Consider the following 26402-nt stretch of genomic DNA (forward strand, 5'->3'; position numbering starts at 1 on the left):
CTAAGTTTACATACAAGGGAAACATTCGCATGGTCAGTGATTGAATAGGAATTCCATTAAAACATTGACCTGTTTCTAAAGCAATGATCCTGGAATTATGTTACTTTTCCAATTAAAGAATGTTGCCTTGAAATTAACAGAAGCCAAGAGCCCAGTGGTTTAGCCTGTAACAGCATCCTTCTGTATCTGTGCGTCACTTATCTTATCAGTCTGGGAGGCAGTGGGAGAAATCAGCATAATGAGACCTTGGTGAGATCTTACATACCATTAAAGAAAAGCCAAATCCATTAGGAAACAAAAAAACTGAAAGAACTGTGTTTTGCTGTAAATCAGAAACAAAAACAGAAATTGTTGGAAAAGCTCAGCAGGTCTGACAGCATCTGTGGAGAGAAAGCACAGTTAATGTTTCAGAACTGAGGAAGGGTCACTCAACCCAAAACATTAACTCTGATTTCTTGCAGTAGATGCTGCCAAACCTGCTGAGCTTCTCCAGCAATATCCATTTGGAAACTTACTCCATACCAATTACACACACTAATAACAAACATTAGAAAAAGTGACAGCCACCACAGCTCGCTCTCTTATGAGAGTGGGAACTAATTGATAGTGGGTTTAACCTGAAGGTCAAATAATGGGCAAGTCATGAGCTTTTACACTGCCTTCAGCCATGGGAGGGATTGTACCCACACTGTTGGCTCAACATTACATTGTGAAACCAGCAGCCTAGCCCCCTGAGCTCTGTATGATTACCACAATGTGATATCACTTACAAGCATTAACATATATGATTCAGTAACTATGCTGCCTTCCTTAGACTGTAATCAGGTGAAGGTATTTGTAACCTAATATGCTCACTTAACTCATTGTGACTACCTGAGCTGTTAGTTGTAATATCATTTAAAATAAATTCACTGCAGCAGGGAAGGAGTGGTTTTCTGTTATTGATTTTGAATGGGATCACATTTTACAGGAGAGTGAGGCCAATGGAACTTTACAGAAATGAAAGTATCTGCAAGGCAGCAATGGACAGCTGCTCATGTTCCATTATCGTGGGGGAGTCAGAGGACAAGGAGGGAAAGAGTGAAAGAGAATGACCCAGCTATCATCCTGCAGAGAGCAAGCTACTCTGGAAGGGAGTCCTTCCCCAGTGATGGAGCCAGGGTGATCAGTCAGCGTTTGTATCAGGCCCTGTGGTCACACACAGACATGTGGAATAGCACCAACTGTAGACCATTCAGCCCCTTCAGGATGCTGTGGCATTCTATAAAATCCTGGCTGATTTGATTGTATTGAGAATTCCACATTCCTATCCATCCCTGATAACCCTGAAGTCCCCTGCTGATCAAGAACCTATCCATTTGTGTTTTAAAATTATTCAATGACCCCCATCTCCACCACCTTCTGAGGCAGAGATCTCCAAACAGTTCCAAAAATATCTGGGACAAAGAGTCTAATGATGACCATGACATCATTTCCATTTATCAGAAACCCCCACCTGGCTCACTAACATCCTTCAGGGAAGGAAACTGCCATCCTTACCTGGTCTGGCCTACATGTGACTCCAGACGCACAGCCTTAACTGCCTCTGGGCAATAAGGGATGGGCAATAAATGCTCCTGAGCCAGTGATGCCCTTATCCTGTGCATGAATGAATAAAAAAATTCACCATATTTCACAGGGTTTTGGCTGTGGCTGAGGATGTGGTGATCTGGAACCAGGGAAACAGCCTCTGTGTAAGGGGCTGACCATCCACTAACGTAGAAGCTGCCATCTAATACCATCATGGCTGATCATCGTACTCAGTCCCCTGTTCATACTTTCTCCCCAAACCCTTTGATCCCTTTCACCCTAAGAACTGTACCCATCTCCTTCTGGAATACATTGACTGCTTTCTGTGCGAGTGAATTCCACAGGCTCACCACACTCTGGGCAGCACGGAGACCCGGTTTTAATTCCCACCTCAGGCGACTGACTGTGTGGAGTTTGCATGTTCTCCCCGTGTCTGCGTGGGTTTCCTCAGGGTGTTCCGGTTTCCTCCCACAGTCCAAAGATGTGCAGGTTAGGTGAATTGGCCATGCTAAATTGCCCATAGTGTTAGGTGAAGGGGTAAATGTAGGGGAATGGGTCTGGGTGGATTGCGCTTCGGTGGGTCGGTGTGGACTTGTTGGGCCGAAGGGCCTGTTTCAACACTGTAAGTAATCTAAATTTAAGTAATCTTTCCTCCTCATCTCAGTCCCAAATGGTTTATTCTTGATGTCATAGAATGCCTGCTGTGCAGAAAGAGGCCATTCAGCCCATTGAATCTGCATTGACACTCTGAAGAGTATCCCATCCCCCACCCTATCCCAGTGTTTCCCATGGCCAATCCATTTACCCTGTACGTAAAGTAACAGAGATATACAGCACGGAAACAGACCCTTCAGTCCAACTCATCCATGCTGACCAGATATCCCAATCTAATCTAGTCCCATTTGCCAGCACTTGGCCCATGTCCCCATCCAGATGCCTTTTAAATGTTGTAATTGTACCAGCCTCCATCACTCCCTCTGGCAGTTCATTTCATACACGTACCACCCTCTGCGTGATAAAGTTGCCCCTTAGGTCCCTTTTATATCTTTCCCCACTCGGCCTAAACCTATGCCCTCCAGTTCTGGACTCTCCCACCCCAGGGAGGAGATTTTGTCTATTTATCCTATCCATGCCCCTCATGATTTTATAAACTTCTATAAAGTCATCCCTCAGCTTCCGATGCTCCAGGGAAAACAGCCTCAGCCTGTTCAGCCTCTCCCTGTAGCTCAAACCCTCCCACCTTGCCAATATCCTGGTAAATCTTTTCAGAACCCTTTCAAGTTTCACAATATCCTTCCAATATTCCAGAAGTACTAACCACTGATCTACAGTGAACATAGAACATAGAACATAGAACAATACAGCACAGAACAGGCCCTTCGGCCCACGATGTTGTGCCAAACATTTGTCCTAGCTTAAGCACCCATCCATGTACCTATCCAATTGCCGCTTAAAGGTCACCAATGATTCTGACTCTGCCACTCCCACAGGCAGCACATTCCATGCCCCCACCACTCTCTGATTAAAGAACCTACCCCTGACATCCCCCCCATACCTTCCACCCTTCACCTTAAATTTATGTCCCCTTGTAACACTCTGTTGTACCCGGGGAAAAAGTTTCTGACTGTCTACTCTATCTATTCCTCTGATCATCTTATACACCTCTATCAAGTCACCCCTCATCCTTCTCCGTTTCAATGAGAAAAGGCCTAGCACTCTCAATCTATCCTTGTATGACCTATTCTCCATTCCAGGCAACATCTTGGTAAATCTTCTCTGCACCCTCTCCAAAGCTTCCACATCTTTCCTAAAGTGAGGCGACCAGAACTGCACACAGTACTCCAAATGTGGTCTAACCAAAGTCCTGTACAGCTGTAACATCACTTCACGACTCTTGAATTCAATCCCTCTGCTAATGAAAGCTAATACACCATAGGCCTTCTTACAAGCTCTATCCACCTGATTGGCAACTTTCAAAGATCTATGAACATAGACCCCAAGATCCCTCTGCTCCTCCACCTCACTAAGAACCCTACCATTAACCCTGTATTCCGCATTCTTATTTGTCTTTCCAAAATGCACAACCTCACACTTGGCAGGGTTGAACTCCATCTGCCACTCCTCAGCCTAGCTCTGCATCATATCTCAGTCCCTTTGCAGCCGACAACAGCCCTCCTCACTATCCACAACTCCACCAATCTTCGTATCATCTGCAAATTTACTGACCCACCCTTCGACTCCCTCATCCAAGTCATTAATAAAAATTACAAACAGCAGAGGACCCAGAACTGATCCCTGCGGAACTCCACTTGTAACTGGGCTCCAGGCTGAATATTTGCCATCTACCACCACTCTCTGACTTCGACCGATTAGCCAGTTTTCTATCCAATTGGCCAAATTTCCCTCTATCCCATGCCTCCTGACTTTCTGCATAAGCCTACCATGGGGAACCTTATCAAATGCCTTACTAAAATCCATGTACACTACATGCACTGCTCTACCCTCATCCCCATGCTTGGTCACCTCCTCAAAGAATTCAATCAGACTTGTAAGGCAAGACCTACCCTTCACAAATCCGTGCTGGCTGTCCCTAATCAAGCAGTGTCTTTCCAGATACTCATAAATCCTATCCCTCAGTACCCTTTAAATTACTTTGCCTATCACCGAAGTAAGACTAACTGGCCTGTAATTCCCGGGGTTATCCCTATTCCCTTTTTTGAACAGGGCACAACATTCGCCACTCTCCAGTCCCCTGGTACCACCCCTGTTGACAGTGAAGACGAAAAGATCATTGCCAACGGTTCTGCAATTTCCTCTCTTGCTTCCCACATAATCCCAGGATATATCCTATCAGGCCCGGGGGACTTGTCTATCCTCAAGTTGTTCAAAATGTCCAACACATCTTCCTTCCTAACAAGTATCTCCTCTAGCTTACCAGTCCGTTTCACACTCTCCTCTTCAACAATACGGTCCCTCTCGTTTGTAAATACTGAAGAAAAGTACTCATTCAAGACCTCTCCTATCTCTTCCGACTCAATACACAGTCTCCCACTACTGTCCTTGATTGGACCTACACTCGTTCTCGTCATTCTCATGCTTCTCACATACGCATAAAATGCCTTGGGGTTATCCTTGATCCTATCCGCCAAAGATTTTTCATGCCCTCTCTTAGCTCTCCTAATCCCTTTCTTCAGCTCCCTTCAGGCAATTCTGTATCCCTCCACTGCTCTGTCTGAACCTTGTTTCCTCAACCTTATGTAAGCCTCCTTCTTCCTCTTTATAAGACATTCAACCTCCCTCGTCAACCAAGGTTCCCTCACACGACCATTTCTTTCCTGTCTGACTGGTACATACATATCAAGGACACGTCGTATCTGTTCCTTGAAAAAGTTCCACATTTCCACGACATCCTTCCCCGACATCCTATGCTCCCAACTTATGCTCCTCAGATCCTGTCTTACAGCATCGTAATTACCCTTCCCCCAATTGTAAAACCTACCCTGTTGTACGCAGCCATCTCTCTCCATAACCAAGGTGAAAGTCACAGAATTGTGGTCACCATCACCAAAATGTTCACCCACTAACAAGCCCATCACTTGTCCCGGTTCATTATCAAGTACCAAATCCAATATGGCCTCCCCTCTGGTTGGACAATCTACATACTGAGTTACAAAAGCTTCCTGGACACACTGCACAAACACCGCCCCGTCCAATCTACTTGATCTAAAGAGCTTCCAATCAATATTTGGGAAGTTGAAATCACCGATGACTACTACCCTGTGGCTTCTGCATCTTTCCAAAATCTGTTTCCCAATCTGTTTCTCCACATCTCTGCTGCTATTGGGGGGCCTATAGTAAACACCCAACAAGGTGACTGCACTTTTCCTATTTCTGACTTCAGCCCATATTACCTCCAAAGGCAGATCCCCCTTGAACTGCCTTTCTGCAGCCGTTATACCATTTCTAATTAGCAATGCCACCCCCCCTCCTTTTTTAACCCCCTCCCTAATCTTACTGAAACATCTGTAACCAGGAACCTCCAACAACCATTCCTGTCCCTCTTCTATCCACGTTTCCGTGATGGCCACAACATCGTAGTCCCAGGTACAGATCCATGCCTTAAGTTCACCCACCTTATTTCTGATACTCCTTGCGTTGAAGTATACACACTTGAACCCATCTCTGTGTCCGCAAGTATTCCCTGTCAGTGCTACCTTCTTCACAGACTCCCTACATTCTTGGACATCCTGACAAACAGCTAGCCTACTTGCTGGACTACAAGTCCGGATCCCATCCCCCTGCCAAATTAGTTTAAACCCCCCCGAAGAGTGCTAGCAAACCTACCCCCCAGGATATTGGTGCCCTTCTGGTTCAGGTGCAACCCGTCCTGCTTGTACAGGTCCCACCTTCCCCAGAATGCAGTCCAATTGTCCAAATACCTGAAGCCCTCCCTCCTACACCATCCTTACAGCCACGTGTTCAACTGCACTCTCTCCCTATTCCTTGCCTCACTGTCACGTGGCACCGGCAACAACCCAGAGATGACAACTCTGTCCGTCCTAGCTTTTAGCTTCCAGCCTAACTCCCTGAGCTCTTGAATGACCTCCCCACCCCTCTTCCTACCTATGTCGTTGGTGCCAATGTGCACCATGACTTCTGGCTGCATACCCTCCCCTTTAAGGATTCTGAAGACACGGTCCGAGACGTCTCGGACCCTGGCACCCGGGAGGCAACAAACCATCCGAGAGTCTCGCCCATGCCCACAGAACCTCCTGTCTGTCCCTCTAACTATAGAGTCTCCTATAACTAGCCTTGTCTCCCCCTTTCTCTTCTGGGCTTCAGAGCCGGACCTCGCGCCACAGACCCGGTCACTGCAGCTTACCCCTGCTAGGTCGTCCCCCCCAACAGTATCCAAAGCGGTATACTTATTGTTTAGGGGAACGACCACAGGGGATCCCTGCACTGCCTGCTTCCTCCCCTTCCCACCTCTAACTGTTACCCAGTTACTGGATCAGTGGTGCTGGAAGAGCACAGCAATTCAGGCAGCATCCGAGGACAGGCAAAATCAACGTTTCGGGCAAAAGCCCTTCATCAGGAATAAAGGCAGAGAGCCTGAAGCGTGGAGAGATAAGCTAGAGGAGGGTGGGGGTGGGGAGAGAGTGGCATAGAGTACAATAGGTCAGTGGGGAAGGAGATGAAGGTGATAGGTCAGGGAGGAGAGGGTGGAGTGGATAGGTGGAAAAGGAGCTAGGCAGGTCGGACAGGTCCGGACAAGTCAGGGGATCGAGTTGCTGGAGGTTAGAAACTAGGATGAGGTGGGGGAAGGGGAAATGAGGAAACTGTTGAAATCCACATTGATGCCCTGGGGTTGAAGTGTTCCAAGGCGGAAGATGAGGCGTTCTTCCTCCAGGCGTCTGGTGGTGAGGGAGCGGCAGTGGAGGAGGCCCAGCACCTCCATATCCTCGGCAGAGTGGGAGGGGGAGTTGAAATGTTGAGCCACGGAGCGATTTGGTTGATTGGTGCGGGTGTCTCGGAGATGTTCCCTAAAGCGCTCTGCTAGGAGGCGTCCAGTCTCCTCTACATTGGGGAGACTGGGCGCCTCCTAGCAGAGCGCTTTAGGGAACATCTCCGAGACACCCGCACCAATCAACCAAATCGCTCCGTAGCTCAACATTTCAACTCCCCCTCCCACTCTGCCGAGGATATGGAGGTGCTGGGCCTCCTCCACCGCCGCTCCCTCACCACCAGACGCCTGGAGGAAGAACGCCTCATCTTCCGCCTCGGAACACTTCAACCCCAGGGCATCAATGTGGATTTCAACAGTTTCCTCATTTCCCCTTCCCCCACCTCATCCTACCTTCTAACCTCCAGCAACTCGATCCCCTGACCTGTCCAGACTTGTCCTACCTGCCTAGCTCCTTTTCCACCTATCCACTCCACCCTCTCCTCCCTGACCTATCACCTTCATCTCCTTTCCCACTGACCTATTGTACTCTATGCCACTCTCTCCCCACCCCCACCCTCCTCTAGTTTATCTCTCCACGCTTCAGGCTCTCTGCCTTTATTCCTGATGAAGGGCTTTTGCCCGAAACGTCGATTTTGCCTGTCTTCGGATGCTGCCTGAATTGCTGTGCTCTTCCAGCACCACTGATCCAGAATCTGGTTTCCAGCATCTGCAGTCATTGTTTTTACCCTGTTACCCAGCTACCTCTGTTCTCTGGCGTAACTATGTCCCTGTAGCTTCTATCTATCACCTTCTCAGCCTCTCGAATAATCCTCAGTTCATCCAACTCCAGTTCCAGTTCCCTAACTCGTTCTGTGAGGAGCAGGACCTGACTGCATTTCCTACAGATGAAGTCGGCAGGAGTATCGGTGGTCACCCCTACCTCGAACATCCTGCAGGAGGAACATTCCACTGCCTGCGCTGCCATTACTCTACACCTCGTCTCCGAAAACAAGAACACTGAGTAGCTTACCTGTGGACTTTAAAATTAGGTTAGAGGAGGAGGATGGGAGGGAGGCCCTACTATGTTGGGCCTGGGGTCTAGAACACACCCACTCAAATATCAATCACTTACCTTCCCGGCCAGCTCTGTGCTCCAACTTCACTTCCGCCCAGCTCGCGCCGCTCTCTACTGTGAAAAGTGCTGCCCTAAATCCTGTCCAGGATTCCTTGACAATTGAAAGAAATTTTTAAACTATTTATACGAAAGCAGACACAAAAGAAGAGAAAGAAGCCTGATGTAAAACATCTCCCTGACAGGATCCAGTGATGATATGAAACAGGCCGCTCTGCATCTCCTAGCCCTTCCAGCACAAACACTGGAGTGACTCCAGTCACACCAATCCTTCAGCTTGTCAATCATTTTTGACACTCTTCCAAGATTTCTGCTTCTTTCGAGTTCTGTACATTTTTAAACAAACTCCACTCATGTACACCCCTGCCCTTCAATAGTCTGCCTAAACATTCACACCTGTCAATAAAATTAAGTGTCTTCAAGCAGAAGGAACTGTCCTCTCTCTGTGTGACCTGTTCACCTTTAAGTATTAAGAGAAGAAGGAAGCAGAGGAACTATGAGCTATCTGTACAAGATTGAGGAGAGTTAGCTCCAGCTCATCATAATGCTTTATTCCAAATGGGACAATAGTAGAATGATAAATTAGTGCTAAGGACCCAGAGGGAACCCAGTGCTCCTCACACACTGAGGATTAAGTTGATATTTTCCCATGACCCAAACTGAGCCTGTCCCAGTAGCGCTGGGTTAGGTCAACTAATTCCCAACAGAAATGTGTCGTGACCAATTCTGCAAAAGAGAAAAATCACATAATGGGGCTCAACGTTGGAGTGTTTAAAGATAAAATTCCTTACTTAAATGCATCAATTTAAATATCAAGGGCAATTTTAGTCATTCACAATGTAGTTTACACAAGGAACTGAGGTTTGTACAACTCCATACAGCATCAAGTGCTTACAACTTTGCAATGATACAATTAGGCGAAGTTTTAACACCTCCAAAACCCAACAATGTGTCCAGAGTAAAATATGTATCTCTGCTTACACCGGAATAATTGTAAAATCAAATTAAAATTCAGAAGGTTTATTACATTTTCAATATGAGATCATGGTTTGAAAACAAAGCACAGATTTGATACATTTTACTGATTTATGTCCAGCTTAGTAGGTTTTATGAATAGTTTACTTTATATATGATTCTTTCAACATCCACACACTTCCAAATACTTTTCTAACATTTATTCCACTTGTTTATGGATCTGACTATAATTACATACTGTGCACAATTATCCTTTAATGTGGAACTGGTCCTTAGAGAAAAATGTGAAATCCTACCCTTTTATTCAGAATAAAAATCTTTCTGTACATTTGCCAGAAGTACTTTAAACCAGAATGTGATTTGGGTAAATAAAGGATGGAGTTAAGAAGCAGCTGTTAGGCCCCATTCTCATTATTAAACAGGAGAATCGGATGTATAAAACACCATGTCTCATGTTACACTATGTTCATTCTCGAACATGTGAAAGAGTTTTATGAAAATGTCAGATCCTATTCTAAAACAATATTTTTAAATAAAACAGAATGGTCAGATGCAGATTGTTAAATATTTAGATCTGGATATTCTTCATCCTTTTGTAAAAAAGAGAGGCCTTGAATGTGACCTAATTTTTTTTAAAATTATCCATAGAATTTATGAAAGTACATTAAATGTGAGATTACGTAAACTGCAATACTGTACAATGTAATTTCTTCCACTCAATGGCAGGCAGTACTGCACTCAACAGATGGGAGGGCATAGATATAAATTCCATTTCTGCTTCATGACTGCAGCTTAATTTCCTGGGCTGGGGGGGGGGTCATGAGTTTTCACATTGGGAGACCACCAGAAACAAGAATGGTCAATTCTGTTGCTGCTATATCAAAGGAAATGTGAACCAGGTTAAACGGGTGAACACATCCCCACAGACTAGGCCAGAACATTAATGATACATCTCAGCCACAACTGAATTTTGTTCACTTTGGCCAGTTTGTTGGAGACCATTGCTATGACTTGAATGGGAAGAGGGTATTGATAATCAAAGTCTGTTATTTGACAAATCATCACAAATGCATAAATACCCCATTAAACTGCCAGATTATCGATTTGCCTGAAGGATTGCTATTCAGGACAAAAATAATTCATGCAAGATTTCTTCGTTAATGGGATAACTATTTATTGTTAACAAACGTATTATTTAACAAATGGCAGAGAAAAAGAACTGATCACTAATCTTCTACTTAAATTATGCCCCTTTAAAATCCAAAGGACAGACACACTCCTTCACAAATAAGGCAGACGACAGAGAGACAGTTTCACATAATTGTTCTGTTTGGAAAAGTATAGGCAGAGCTGAAATATCCAGACAACAAGGTAGAGAATCACTTCCCATAGTTCTTTTGATTTGAGCAATAATGGGTTTCTTTGATCCAATAGTTGATCAGGTAGACTGAGATCTTCTTTTGCATGAGAATTCCTCGAGTCACTAGATTTGTTTTACTTTTCACTTCCTCAGAGAGAAAAGAGAGAGAGGGATTTTTTTTAGATTCCCTACAGTGTAGAAACAGGCCCTTCAGCCCAACCAGTCCACACTGACCCTCCAAAGAGCAACCCACCCAGACCCATTCACCTACATTTACCCCTAACACTATGGGCAATTTAGCATGGCCAATTCAACTAACCTACACATCCTTAGACTGTGGGAGGAAACCGGAGCACCCGGAGGAAACCCACGCAGATACGGGGAGAACATGCAAACTCCACACAGTCAGTCGCCTGAGGCGGGAATTGAACCCGGGTCTCTGGTGCTGTGAGGCAGCAGTGCTAACCACTGTGCTGTCCACTGTGTGAAAATAAAAAGTGCTGGAGATTAGTGGGTCAGGCAGCATCCATGGAGATAGAGCAAGCTAACGTTTCGAATTTAGATGACTCTTCATCTGAGATCTGATTTAGACTCGAACCATTAGCTCACTCTCTCCCTACAGATGCTGCCTGAGCCACTGTGATCTCCAGGATTTGTTGTTTTCATTACAAATTCCAGCATCTGCAGGAACTTGCTCTGACAGTTTCTGTTTGCCAGCCCTGGTGTTTCTGCCGGTGCTGTCCTCAGGCTGACAGCTGTCATCAAGCTCTTCCTCTCATTCCTGTCTCATTCCTGATGAAGGGCTTTTGCCCAAAACGTCGATTCTCCTGCTCCTCGGATGCTGCCTGACCTGCTGTGCTTTTCCAGCACCACTCTAATCAAGCTCGTCCTTCCCTATCATAGATTCCAGGTGCTGCTCTGTCTCAATAATATAACACCTTCACTGCTCCAAAAGCAACATAGCTGATTTCTGCTAAAATTCAAACCGTGTCATTTTTGGTGAATTGCAGCAGATGGGGAGATACTAAATGAGTATTTCGCATCAGTGTTTACTGTGGAGAAGATCATGGAAGAAACAAAATGTAGGGAAATAGATGGTGACATCTTGAAAAATGTCCATATTACAGAGGAGGAAGTGCTGGATGTTTTGAAATGCATAAAAGTGGATAAATCCCCAGGACCTGATCAGGTGTACCCTAGAACTCTGTGGGAAGTTAGAGAAGTGATTGCTGGGCCCCTTGCTGAGATATTTGTATCATCGATAGTCACAGGTGAGGTGCTGGAAGACTGGAGGTTGGCTAACGTGGTGCCATTGTTTAAGGAGGGCAGTAAAGACAAGCCAGGGAACTATAGACCAGTGAGCCTGATGTCGGTGCTGGGCAAGTTGTTGGAAGGAACCCTGAGGGACAGGATGTACATGTATTTGGAAAGGCAAGGACTGATTAGGGATAGTCAACATGGTTTTGTGTGTGGGAAATCATGTCTCACAATCTTGATTGAGTTTTTTGAAGAAGTAATAAAGAAGATTGATGAGGGCAGAGCAGTGGATGTGATCTATATGGAGTTCAGTAAGGCATTCAACAAGGTTCCCCATGGGAGACTGATTAGCAAGGTTAGATTTCATGGAATACAGGGAGAACTAGCCATTTGGATACAGAACTGGCTCAAAGGTAGAAGACAGAGGGTGGTGGTGGAGGGTGGTTTTTCAGACTGGAGGTCTGTGACCAGTGGAGTGTCACAAGGATCGGTGCTGGGTCCACTGCTTTTTGTCATTTATATAAATGATTTGGACGTGAGCATAGGAGGTACAGTTAGTAAGTTTATGGATGACACCAAAATTGGAGGTGTAATGGACAGCGAAGAAGATTACCTCAGATTACAACAGGGCCAATGGGCTGAGAAGTGGCAGATGGAGTTTAATTCAGATAAATGTAAGGTGCTGCATTTTGGGAAAGCAAGTCTTAACAGGACTTATACACTTAATGGTAAGGTCCTAGGGAGTGTTACTGAACAAAGAGACCTTGGAGTACAGGTTCATAGCTCCTTGAAAGTGGAGTTGCAGATAGATAGGATAGTGAAGAAGGCGTTTGGTATGCTTTCCTTTATTGGTCAGAGTATTGAGTACAGGAGTTGGGAGGTCATGTTGCGGCTGTACAGGACATTGGGTTAGGCCATTGTTGGAATATTGCATGCAATTCTGGTCTCCTTCCTATTGGAAGGACGTTGTGAAACTTGAAAGGGTTCAGAAAAGATTTCCAAGGATGTTGCCAGGGTTGGAGTATTTGAGCTACAGGGAGAGGCTGAACAGGCTGGGGCTGTTTTCCCTGGAGCGTCGGAGGCTGAGGGGTGACCTTATAGAGGTTTATAAAATCATGAGGGGCATGGATAGGATAAATAGGCAAGTCTTTTCCCTGGGGTGGGGGTGTCCTGAACGAGAGGGCATAGCTTTAGGGTGAGAGGGGAAAGATATAAAAGGGACCTAAGTTGCAACTTTTTCACGCAGAGGGTGGTACGTGAATGGAATGAGCTGTCAGAGGAAGTGGAGGATGCTGGTACAATTGCAACATTTATAAGTTGTATGGATGGGTACATGAATAGGAAGGGTTTGGAGGGATATGGGCCAAGTGCTGGCAAATGGGACTAGATTGGATTAGGATATCTGGTTGACATGCACAAGTTAGACCAAAGGCTCTGTTTCCATGCTGTACATCTCTATGACTCTATTGACTGTTCCTCCCCATTAATCATAGCAAGCTTCTCTTTGCAAGTTGCCCCCTTTTCTCAGTACCACTTCTCTATGGCACCCCACTCGTCCTTTCTTCCTTCTCAGTAGAGACAGAAGCATTTATCACTGCCAGGAATCAGCATTCCCAGCATCACCTCGATTTCTAAAGCGCAGCCATACATGAGCTGGAATTCTGTCTGCCAGCAGTTACCCTTCATAATTTAGTCGCAGGAAAACCAGCCAAGCATTTAGAAATCCAGAATATAATCAATCAGAGACCCATGCCTTTGTGAAAAGGAAATCAAGCCTGACAATTTATTCCAGTTCACTGAGGAGGTAACATGCAGGTTGTTGACTTGCTCGCTGAGCTGGTAAGTTTGTTTAGAGATGTTTCATCACTGTACTGAGTAACATCATCAGTGCACCTCTCGTGAAGTGTTAGTGTTCTGTCCCACTTGCTATTTATGTGTGTCGGTTTGCTGAGGTGGGTAGTATCATTTCCAGTTTTATTTCTTAGTGGTTGGTATATGGGGTCTAATCTGCATTTTTGTTATTGGAGTGTCAGGTTGATAAAGGGAAACTAGTAGGTGTAATATATTTGGATTTATAAAAGGCATTTGATAAGGTACCTCACATGAGGCTACTTAATAAGATAAGAGCCCATTGGTGTTAGGGGCAGTATATCAACATGGATCAGCGAACTATTAAGTTCCAAGAATTGGGATAAAGTGACATTTTCAACCTGATAACCTGTAACTAGTGGCGTGCCACAGGGATCAACGCTGGGGTCATGCTTATGAACAGAAGAAATGAATGAGTTAAATGAGAAAAGAGCAAGTTTGCAGATGGTACAAAAATAGATTGGAAGACAAGCAATGAGGATGATACCAGGAGTTAACAGAGGGATACAGACAGGTTAAGGGAATGACCGATGGGATATACTGTGGGATAACGTCAAGTTATGGATGAGTTGGACCAAAGGCTCTGTTTCTGTGCTGTATAATCTCTATAACTCGGACAGAGACATTGTTTTATAGTTCAGATTTCCGGAGAATTGGGCAGGCACACATGGTGTGTGGGATACAAGGTGAAGAAGTATTGTAAACATGTTTTTGTGGAAATAATGAGGAGGGGATGGAATTAGAGGGAGCAGGTTTGATGTAGCTGCAAAAACAGAGAAAGCTGAGTATTCAGAGACAACAGTCTGAGGATAGCTTCTAAAGTCAATCAGCTGACAAGAAAACACACCAAATCTCTGCCTTGTGAACTGATAAATAGAGTACAAGCACCAAGAAATTAACCTACAGCTTTACACTGGGTGGGTGGGTCTCAGTATTTCACCCAGGTCTGAATGTAACATTTGCACAAAGCTGTCCAGAGCTGTGAGGGGATGTGATGGGATTGGCTGCAATATCCCAGCAGGACAGAGGGGAATTGTGCAAAAACCTGAGAAGATCAGTCTGTAAGTCCTGGAGCAGATTGAGTTTATTAGTAATCTAATAGTGGTGTCCAAGCTGATGAGGTCCTCTATATCCGCAGGGTTGTGAATGTTCTTTTATTCAGTTGTGAGATGTGGGCATCACTGACTGGTCAGTTTTTTATTACTCATCCCTAATTGTCCCTTGAGAAGGTGGGGGTAAGCTGCCTTCTTGAACCACTGCAGTCCATGTGCTGTGGGTTGACCCACAATGCCCTGTGGGAGGGAGTTCCGGGACTGTGACCCACGCACTGGCAGTTCAGAAGAAGTGCCAAATAAGCAGCAGCACCTATTGGTCCATGTGACTCCATTCTGAGGTTTACTCTTATCTTCTGTTGGTTGAAGAGGGTTTCCGTGGGGCACCTGTGATTTCCCTTTATACTTCAAATTGTCAAAGATAAAATCTTCTTTCACATTTGACAGGATTTGCAGCCTGTTTCACAATTTAACAGGAACAGGAAGAGGCCATTCAGCCCCTCATGCTTGTTCCATGCTTTGCTTATGTTGTTGTCAGTGTCCAAATTATACTGACACTCCCCCCTGTCCCTTACATCCTATGTCATAAATCTGACTGGTACAGTGGTTCGGTGGTTATCACTGCTACCTCACAGCACCAGGGACTCAGGTTCAATCCCAGCCTCGGGCTGTGGCTGTTGGTCTGTGTGGAGATTGCACATTCTCCCCGTGTCTGCGGGGGTTTCCTCCGGGTGCTCCGGATTCCTCCCACAGTCCAAAGATGTGCAGGTTAGGGTGGATCAGCTAAATTACCCCATAGTGTTCAGGGATATGCAGGTTAGGGTGGATTGACCATGGGAAATGTGGGTTACAGGGTAGGAGCTGGGACCAGGTGGGTTCTTTTTGGAGGGTTGGTGTGGAGCCAATGGGCCAAATGGTTTCTTTCTACACTGTAGGGTTCAGCGACTTCAGTAATGATCTGAGGACCCAGGATTGAATCCAGCCAGAGCTGATGGTACAACTTGGATTCAATTAAGGTGGCATGGTGGCTCAGTGGTTAGCACTACTGCCTCACAGCACCAGGGACCCAGGTTCAATTCCAGCCTCGGGCGACTGTCTGTGTGGAGTTTGAACATTCTCCCTGTGTCTGCGTGAGTTTCCTCCGGGTGCTCCGATTTCCTCCCACTGTCCAAAGATGTGCAAGTCAAGTGAATTGGCCATGTTAAACTGCCCGTAGTGTTAGGTGCATTAGTCAGGGGTAAATGATATAGGGTAGGGGAATGGGTCTGGGTGGGTTACTCTTCGGAGGGTCGGTGTGAACTTGTTGGGCTGAAGGGCCTGTTTTCACACTGTAGGGAATCTAATCTAATCTAAAAAACTCCCTTAGTATTAAGTGTCGATAGATTCCAAAGACTAGTGGATCAAATCAAACTACATATCCCTTTGAGTGTGTTAAGAATGATCAGCAAGCTGTTTGTGATGCACAGAATCCCTAGTGTCGAAGCAGACCACTGAGTCCACACTAACTCTCCCTGCACACACCCACCCCTGTCTTCACTGTAACCCCACATTCCCATAACTAATCCAACTACCCTGCACATTATTGGGCTGTGAGAGAAAATGACAGCACCCGGAGGGAATCCATGCAGACACGGGGAGAAACATGCAAACTCCACCTGAGGCTGCAAGACTCAGAGACTGGGTCCTCTTTAAGAAAGGTGTGTGAGAGAGAAGGGGGTGTGTGGGGAAGTAGGGGGAGGGGGTGTGTGGGGAAGTAGGGGGGGTGGGGGAGTGGGGGAGGAGGAGGTGGTTGGGGGGGGTGCAAGAATGTGGAGGTACGCTGTGTGTGGGGGGATGCTCCAGGATCCTGGGGCACTTTACCTCAACACTGAGCAGCTTGTGATAACTGCGGCCTCTCCCCATACCCCCCACTACACACACCCACATACACCTAGACCCCTCACACACACATATCCAGACTCCTCTCACACACTCCCAGAGCCCTCTCTCTCACACACACACTCAGACCCCTCTCACACACACACAGACCCCTCTTTCACACACACACACAGACTCCTCTCTCTCACACACACACTCAGACCCCTCTCACACACACACAGACCCCTCTTTCACACACACACACAGACTCCTCTCTCTCACACACACAGACCCCTCTCTCCCACACACACAGACCCCTCTTTCACACACACACACAGACTCCTCTCTCTCACACACACAGACCCCTCTCTCACACACACACAGACCCCTCTTTCACACACACGCACAGACCCCTCTCTCACACACACACCCAGCCTCCTCACACACACATATCCAGACTTCTCACACACACACACCCAGAACCCTCTCTCTCACACACACACTCAGACCCCTCTCTCACACACACACACACCCCTCTTTCACACACACATAGACCCCTCTCTCTCACATACACACACACACACAGACCCCTCTCTCTCACACACACAGACCCCTCTTTCACACACACAGACCCCTCTCTCACACACACAGACCCCTCTCTCTCACACACAGACCCCTCTCTCTCACACACACAGACCCCTCTCTCTCACACACAGACCCCTCTCTCTCACACACACAGACCCCTCTCTCTCACACACACAGACCCCTCTCTCTCACACACACAGACCCCTCTCTCTCACACACAGACCCCTCTCTCTCTCACACACAGACCTCTCTCTCACACACACAGACCTCTCTCTCACACACACAGACCCCTCTCTCTTACACACACAGACCCCTCTTTCACACACACACACAGACCCCTCTCTCACACACACACAGACCCCTCTCTCACACACACACAGACCTCTCTCTCACACACACACACAGAGACCCCTCTCTCTTACACACACAGACCTCTCTCTCACACACACACACACAGACCCCTCTCTCTTACACACACAGACCCCTCTTTCACACACACACACAGACCCCTCTTTCACACACACACACAGACCCCTCTCTCACACACACACAGACCCCTCTCACACACACACACAGACCCCTCTCTCACACACGCACAGACCTCTCTCTCACACACACACAGAGACCCCTCTTGATATGGAGGAGCCGGTGTTGGATTCGGGTGAACAAAGTTAAAAAGTCTCGCAACATCAGGTTAGAGTCCGAATAAACCTGTGGACTATCACCTGGTGTTGTGAGATTTTAATTCACACCCACAGACTCCTCTCTCTCTCTCTCTCACACACACACACACAGACTCCTCTCTCTCTCACACACACACACACACACACACACAGACTCCTCTTTTTCTCACACACACACAGACCCCTCTCTCTCTCACACACACAGACCCCTCTCTCTCACACACACAGACCCCTCTCTCTCACACACACACACAGACAGACGCCGGGTTGGGATGAGGGTCGGGGTAAGGGTTCAGGGTAACAGTCTCGGGCCCCAGTCCCTGAGCAGAAACACACGCCGCTTCCTCCTCGCTCCGACACTTAGTGACGCGGATCCTCGCAACAGGAAGTTTCAAAGTTTCAGCAACTTCAGCCCGAGAGAGAGAGAGAGAGGAGGGAGAGAGAAGGAGGGAGGGAGAGAGAAGGAGGGAGGGGGAGAGAGAGAGAAGGAGGGAGGGAGAGAGAAGGAGGGAGGGAGAGAGAAGGAGGGAGGGGGAGAGAGAGAGAAGGAGGGAGGGAGAGAGAAGGAGGGAGGGAGAGAGAAGGAGGGAGGGGGAGAGAGAGAGAAGGAGGGAGGGAGAGAGAAGGAGGGAGGGAGAGAGAAGGAGGGAGGGGGAGGGAGAGAGAAGGAGGGAGGGGGAGAGAGAGAGAAGGAGGGAGGGAGAGAGAAGGAGGGAGGGGGAGAGAAGGAGGGAGGGGGAGAGAAGGAGGGAGGGGGAGAGAAGGAGGGAGGGGAGAGAAGGAGGGAGGGGGAGAGAAGGAGGGAGGGGGAGGGGGAGAGAAGGAGGGAGGGGGAGAGAAGGAGGGAGGGGGAGGGGGAGAGAAGGGGGGAGGGGGAGAGAAGGAGGGAGGGGGAGGGGGAGAGAAGGGGGGAGGGGGAGAGAAGGAGGGAGGGGGAGGGGGAGAGAAGGAGGGAGGGGGAGGGAGAGAGAAGGAGGGAGGGAGGGAGAGAGAAGGAGGGAGGGAGGGAGAGAGAAGGAGGGAGGGAGGGAGGGAGAGAGAAGGAGGGAGGGAGGGAGGGAGAGGGGAGGGAGGGAGGGAGAGAGGGGAGGGAGGGAGAGAGAGGAGGGGAGGGAGAGAGAGGAGGCAGAGAGAGAGAAGGAAGGAGAGAGAGAGGAGGGAGGGAAAGAGAAGGAGGCAGAGAAGGAGGGAGGGAGAGAAGCGAGGGACAGAGAAAAGGGAGAGGGAGGGCGGTGGGGCTCTGTTCCGATGCCGGCTCCCGGGGCTGGCTGGCGGGGGGACTCTGGGGATTGAGCTCAGAGCCGTGACGCCATGCCCGGCCATTCGGGCCGTCGCTGCCGCCTGTTCTGGCTCCTGGCGAGCTGCCTGAGTGCCGCCTTCCTGTGCCTGAGGAGCGAGCTGGCCACTCAGCCCGAAGAGGAGCCTAGCCCATTGCCTGTGCTGCAGCTGTCCCTGGCTTTCCTGCTCTGTTACTCTCTGATCAAATCCTGGTGTCCAGTGTGTCCTCACCAGCCTTGCCCTGTGCTGGCACCGTCCGCCTCTCTCGCCAGGAAGGCCGCCCTGGAGAGTTACTATGAGCAGCGGCTGAAAGTCTCCCCCCATGTGCTGGGTCACAGCCGGGCCCATGTCAGTCAGATTGTGGGTGAGCTGCTCAGGGTGGGCAGGGCTGAGCAGGACGGGGGCACACTGGCATTCCGTGGAGATTTCCTGCAGATTGGCAGCACCTGGGAACAACATCAGACCAACAGCCCGGACTGCTTCGACCTCCTGGTGCCCATAAAAGTGCCCCAAGTCCTGCAGCTGGACGCCAGCTTCCAGCCGGGCGCCCAGTCCGTGCCCCTCTCCCTGGGGGGTACAGCCATCTGCAGAGTGATGCCATGCAGTAAGCCGGAGGGGGCACGCTGCAGGAGGGAGTTCCTGGAGAGTTTCTGTGTCCGCTTTGAGAAGCAGCGGGCCCTGTCCTCTGCCCAGGTACTCAGCTGGTTCCATGCCAAGGTCCTGCGCTGCCTGAGGGTCATCCGCTTCCAGTGGGAACAGCGCTGCTCCATCAGCCTGGTCCCTCACCGAGACCAGCTCATCCTCAAACTGCTGCCCAGAGCGGACTATCTTTGCTGCCACATCTCCCTGTCTGTCAGGCTGATCCCTGCTCTGCATGTCGGGGATTCCGTCTTCCTGGTGGCTGAGAGTTACAGAGGGAAGGATTTACTGCTCCCTGCTCTCACACCGGGCACCCTCTGGGCTGTGTACCTCTCCAAACACGAGCACAAGTTTCTGAACTGGCTCAGAGCGCAAACGCCGAGCAATTCCTGCCACCTCAAGTGTCTGCAGTTGATGAAAGTTCTCCGGGACCTGGGCTGCAGGGAGTTTGACCAGCGGTTCTCAGTTCAGTGGAACACCATCCTGTGTACCTACAACATGAAGACGGCGCTTTTCCACTTGCTCCTGAAAGGTCCCCTGGATGCCTGGGATGAGAGATTCCTCATGGAGAGGCTGCAAGACCTGGTCCTGTTTTGGAGGGAGCGGTTACAGAAACAGGAACTGATGCATTTTTTCCTGGGGAATAAGAACGTCCCGGATTTCCTCACGGTGCCCAGGAAGATTAAGGAAGTGTTGCCGGTGAATCTGCTGGCGGGCTTTGATGCTGCTCTCTTGGACCTGGTCTCCTTTCAGCTGCTGAAAACATGGAATTGTGCCCATCTCATTATGAAGCTACACAATCACAAACACTCTCCGAGAAACTACTAAGAGACGCCGAAATCTGAAACTGCCTTCAATATAGCAAATGTCAACCCGCCCTACTGCTCCTCTCTGCTAGGTCGGTCATTTTAATTTATTGCATGTCATTTTAAGTGACACATCAGTATTATGTCTGATCTGGTCAAAACATTGTGTCTCAAAAACATGTCTCCCCCACAGCCACTTCAGATTCCAAAAGTTATCTCCTGTTTCTCTCTCTCTCTCTGCATTGAAGCTGCCAGACCTGCTGAGTTTTTTCAGCAATTTCACTATTTGTTTCATTACTTTAACTGTTCTCTGTTCAGGAAGAAAGCAAGTCAGTATTTTATATCAAAAATGGTTTTATTTGAATGTGTACATTTTTAACACATAATTTATTATTTTGTTAATAAATAATTTGAAGGATTTCCTTGCTTTCTGCTGTTTTCTATCAATGCTTAGGGTCAGCAGTGGGGCATTATTCAAATGAAGCTTGAACTAACAACACAAGCTTTTGTATGTGATGTGGTGATACTGATGACAAAATATCGGTGAGAAAAGCAACTCAAAAGGCACAGGTTGGTGGTGACGCATTCCAGGATTTTCTCTCACCATCTCTCACATTTTGTGCTGCTGTGTAAGATTTGTTTTATCATAATGTTTCATTTCACTCTCATTCAGGGCACTACCTGAATGGGTGGGTGGCACAGTGGTTAGCACTGCTGCCTCACAGCGCCAGAGACCCGGGTTCAATTCCCGCCTCAGGCGACTGACTGTGTGGAGTTTGCACGTTCTCCCCGTGTCTGCGTGGGTTTCCTCCGGGTGCTCCGGTTTCCTCCCACAGTCCAAAGATGTGCAGGGTCAGGTGAATTGGCCATGCTAAATTGCCCGTAGTGTTAGGTAAGGGGCAAATGTAGGGGTATGGGTGGGTTGCGCTTCGGCGGGTCGGTGTGGACTTGTTGGGCTGAAGGGCCTGTTTTCACACTGTAATGTAATGTAATCTAATCTAATCTACCGACAAGAAATTCTCAAGGTCAAAAAATGTATCAGAGGAGAGTGCTGATTGGTTGGCAAGTGGATTCTGATTGTAGAGAGTTTATTGTACAGAATACACCAGTTAGACGATGACTGACAGTTAACTGTCAAGCTTTGTTTAAATGTAATCCTGGAAGGTTGACTGTATGCAAAGTCAGAAATTGCATGACCCCAGGTTATGGTCCAAAGGTTTATTTGAAATCACAAGCTTTCGGAGCACTGCTCCTTTGTCAGGTGGGGTGATGGCAGTCCATCCCTGACACCTCCGCATAATGACTCTAGTCAAGGCATTGTTCGGAGGAATTAGCTTTCACCTTTTCAATTCAGTTTAAACAAGCATAGAGTGTATATGTTTTGTTATCATCTTCAAAGATCAGGGAGCTCTGGATTAATATTGGTAGTTTGCAGTGAACACAGGAACCCGATAAAGTTTGGCTGTCAGCTGTCAGTCATCATCGAGCTGGTATCTTCTCCATGGAAATGCTTCTACCAATCAGAGTCTGCTTGCCAACCAGTGAGTGTGTTTCTCCCATGCAGTGTAAACCTGCTGTTTCCCCTTTAGTTTGATATTTCTTGTGACTTGTTCTGACCAGTGCAAGATGGAAAACTCAGTTAAAATATCTTTTAGCAGCCCTCCAATTCTGTCCTACCAAAACAATAATTGTACAAATCATTAAAACATGTCAGTGTCGTAACCTTCTGCTGCCCCCGCAGGATCCCCCATAAACAGAAAACCTGCAACCGAGAATTGCCTTCAGCCTGGAATTGTGTAACACCATTGTGCCTTTTCTATCTCTTTGCCACATGACCCATTGTGCTGGTTTTGCATTTACAGATCCTGTTCTGGCTTATTTATCTAATAATGACTTTCTCGGGATGGGTCGATGCAGTGAGCAGTAATTCTGAGGCTTTGCTGAGATGCTTGGTAGAGATGAATGGTGCTGAACCTCCAGCCACTAAAACAGGCGAGGACAACTTCCAGTAATCCAAGGCCCATTCCATGATCGTATCTAGTATCTGCCCATTATTCACAACTATTTGGCAGTTTGATCAATTTAAATATATGATTTTCATCCCTTAATGCTTAAATGGATTGCATATTAACAACATGTGGACAACTGGTACATTTTTAAATAATTTATATTTGATTCCAGCATGCTGGTATTTGAATTATTTTTCATTTTCTGCAATTAATTTATAAATCCAAATGTTTGTTTGGTCTCACCCGTAGTCATATCTTAACGGTCACGGTGTTTATCCAGGTATCTGAGTTAAACAAAGTGAATACCTGTGTGTGTGTGTGTGTGGGTGAATGGGTGTGTGTGTGTGTGTGTGTGGGTGGGTGGGTGTGTGTGTGGGTGTGTGTGTGGGTGGAGGGGATGCAAAGAAGTTCATAAGCCACTGTCAGTGGCAAAATATGATCCATGGAAGCATCAATGTGTTACAAATCGCTCTCTAATGTGATTGCAAGTAATGTATTGAAAATTGATTGTGAAATGCTGAATGCATGGAATGTCAGTAGCTTAAGCATCACATTTTGATAAGTTGTCTGATTTGTACGGAATATCTGCTACAATGCAATGCAGACTGTGTTACAATCAGTTTGGCCTGTCTCAGTGTTTTAGGTTAAACTGCTCATAACCAGTTTCATGTTCTTATAACTTCCATTTTATTTACTCTGTGTGTTTTAGTCTTTCATTTCCCATTCATACTTTCAAACTTATTGATGACATGACCTTCTCAATATATTAGAGGAAGTGGTAGATGCACAGGTACAGGTACAACATTTAAAAGACATTGGACAGGTATGTGAATAGGAAAGATTTGGAGGGATATGGGCCAAATACAGGCAAATGGGAAACAAAAACAGAAGTTGCTGGAAAAGCTCAGCAGATCTGGCAGCATTTGTGAAGAGAAATCAAAGTTAATATTTCGGATCTGGTGACCCTTCCTCTGAACGTTTCTGAGGAAGGGTCACTTAACACAAAATGTTAATTCTATTTCTCTCCACAGATGCTGCCAGACCTGCTGAGCTTTTCCTGCAATTTCTGTTTTTATTTCTGATTTACAGCATCCGCAGTCAGTTTGGGAAACCTGGTCAGCAGTGACAAGGTGGACCGAACAACATAGAACAATACAGCGTAGAACAGGCCCTTCGGCCCTCGATGTTGCGCCGAGCTGTGAACTATTCTAAGCTCGTCCTCCTACACTATCCCAAAATCATCCATGTGCTTATCCAAGGATTGTTTAAATCTCCCTAATGTGGCTGAGTTAACTACACTGGCAGGTAAGGCATTCCACGCCCTTACCACTCTCTGTGTAAAGAACCTGCCTCTGACATCTGTCTTAAATCTATCACCCCTCAATTTGCAGCTATGCCCCCTCGTACAAGCTGACGTCATCATCCTAGGAAAAAGACTTTCACTATCTACCCAATCTAATCCTCTGATCATCTTGTATGTCTCTATCAAATCCCCTCTTAGCCACCTTCTTTCCAATGAGAACAGACCCAAGTCTCTCAGCCTTTCCTCATAAGACCTTCCCCCCCAGACCAGGCAACATCCAGGTAAATCTCCTCTGCACCTTTTCCAATGCTTCCACATCCTTCCCGAAATATGGGGACCAGAACTGTACACAATATTCCAAGTGTGGCCGCACCAGCATTTTGTATAGTCGCAGCATGACATCATGGCTCCGGAACTCAATCCCTCTACCAATAAAGCCTAACACACCGTATGCCTTCTTAACAGCACTAACAATCTGGGTGGCAACTTTCAGGAATCTATGTACGTGGACTCCAAGATCCCTCTGCACATCCACACTACCAAGATCTTTCCATTGACCAAGTACTCTGCCTTCCTGCTAATCTTCCCAAATTGCATCACCTCACATTTAGCTGCATTGAACTCCATTTGCTACCTCTCAGCCCAATTCTGCAGTTTATCCAAGTCCCCCTGCAACCTGTAACATTCTTCCACACTGTCCACTACTCCACTGACTTTAGTGTCGTCTGCAAACTTACTAATCCATCCACCTATGCCTGCGTCTAAGTCATTTATAAAAATGACAAACAGCAGTGGTCACAAAACAGATCCTTGTGGCACACCACTAGTAACTGGACTCAGGCTGAATATTTTCCATCAACCACCACTCGCTGCCTTCTTTCAGAAAGCCAGTTTCTAATCCAAGCTGCTAAATCACCCTCAATCCCATGCCTCTGCATTTTCTCCAACAGCCTACCATGTGGACCCTTATCAAAGGCTTTACTGAAGTCCATGTACACCATGTCAACTACCCTACCCTCATCCACATGCTTGGTCACCTTCTCAAAAAACTCAATGAGGTTTGTGAGACATGACCTGCCTTTGATGAAACAATGTTGACTATCTGCAATCAAATTGTTGCTTGCTAGATGATTATAAATCTTATCTCTTATAATCCTTTCCAAAACATTTCCTACAACAGAAGTAAAGCTCACTGGTCTGTTTGTTTCTGTGCTGTATGACTCTATGACAACCATGATAATGGATATAGGGGCATATTAACAGGAGCGTGGTTCATTCTGTTATTTCTCTCTTGTTGTATATATCTTCCAGGTAGTCAAATAACACAAGAGTCATACTTAATGCAGACACACTGAGATTAGGAGTTTGTTCAGATTTTCTTGAGATGCTGTTAGAATTTGGAAGTTTGTGATCACAGGTGACACTACTTGCAGGAAATTTTCAGATATTTTATTCAGCTGTTAACCAGCAGATTAGCTAGTTCTGAAGAAAGGTCATTGGACTCGAAGGTCACTTGACTCTATCTCTCTCTCCACAGATGCTGCCAGACCTGTTGAGTTTCTCCAGTAATTTCTGTTTTGGTTTCAGATCTTCAGTTCTCTGTTTTATTGTAGCTCAGATACATTGGTTAATTAAACAGCGATATGTACAACCTGTGATAATAGAGGATGGTTGACATAGCAGAGGACAAACAAGCAGTTCATGAGGAGTGTGTCACTCTCATTAAAGTTGTGAAGACAGCAACTTGCTCTCTAACCAAAGTGGGAAAGTCTTTCCTCAACTGTTTCTGGTCCATCTTCCATTGAAAGAAGACAGCTCCCTGATAATGACTTCTCTCCTGCCTCCGAGCAGATGTGGATAAGCTCTATTTTTTGGCAATTGACACTCTCTCAATCACCTGTCTTAATCCTCGAGCCAATGAGCATAGGATAGCTACTTTCAATGTCTGAATAACTGATGTCCCTCTGCCCATCTTCATCCAAAGGTTAGTTTTCATTGTTCTCGGGAGAAATATTTTTCTGAACATCAGATTGCTTATAAGGTACTGGCGCCAGATAATTATTTGATGACAACTGCTGGAGTACAGTGGCCTGGTGGTTTTATTGGCATCTTGTTTTGTTGTTTATTAGAAATTGTTTCTGTTTGCAGAAAGGAAGGAAGTGCTGAGGCAGCCGTTATATGAAGTCTCATGCTACACAGGAAATACTAAAACGGTTCAGTTTTAAAGTGATTCCAATTTCTGATAATAGGCAATTTTCTTCAGCAAGGGAAACATTTGGACTTAATTTGTACATAAAACAAATCCCTAGGCTCTTGGAATATCCTGTTCAATCGATAAAGGCCCTTTTAATTTCTGTTACGTTTTTCAGTAAAATATGCAAACAATCAGTTGGTAAACATAGACTTTGTGTGGCTATGATGATTGGCATATTCCTTGCTAAACATAGATGGAAAACTCCATGCACTAAGGCAGTCAGAAGGCCGTGTACTGAGAGGTAGGTGCTGATGATGGTTTCTATCAGGAGGTAAGACTGTGGAACGATTTGTAAAACACGATAGTGACTCATAGAGATGTACAGCAT

General features: G+C 46.7%; 1 protein-coding gene across 1 annotated transcript; it reads left to right on the forward strand.

Moving 5' to 3' along the window:
• The first annotated feature begins 18977 nt into the window (after positions 1-18977).
• On the forward strand, positions 18978-20928 carry itpripl2 (ITPRIP like 2). Its single transcript, XM_043711047.2, has one exon. It carries the CDS (start codon positions 19097-19099, stop codon positions 20528-20530), a length of 1434 nt encoding a protein of 477 aa, XP_043566982.2. The 5' UTR covers positions 18978-19096; the 3' UTR covers positions 20531-20928.
• The last annotated feature ends 5474 nt before the right edge of the window (positions 20929-26402 follow it).

This window comes from Chiloscyllium plagiosum, unplaced genomic scaffold (genome assembly GCF_037043375.1).
Source record: "Chiloscyllium plagiosum isolate Xiang-an unplaced genomic scaffold, Cpla_swu_hap1 HiC_scaffold_20, whole genome shotgun sequence".
In the NCBI taxonomy this organism is placed as follows: Eukaryota; Metazoa; Chordata; class Chondrichthyes; order Orectolobiformes; family Hemiscylliidae; genus Chiloscyllium; species Chiloscyllium plagiosum.

Excerpts from the sequence above, each read along its gene's own strand:
- itpripl2 (XM_043711047.2), top strand. The coding sequence starts at position 19,097 with ATGCCCGGCCATTCGGGCCGTCGCTGCCGCCTGTTCTGGCTCCTGGCG.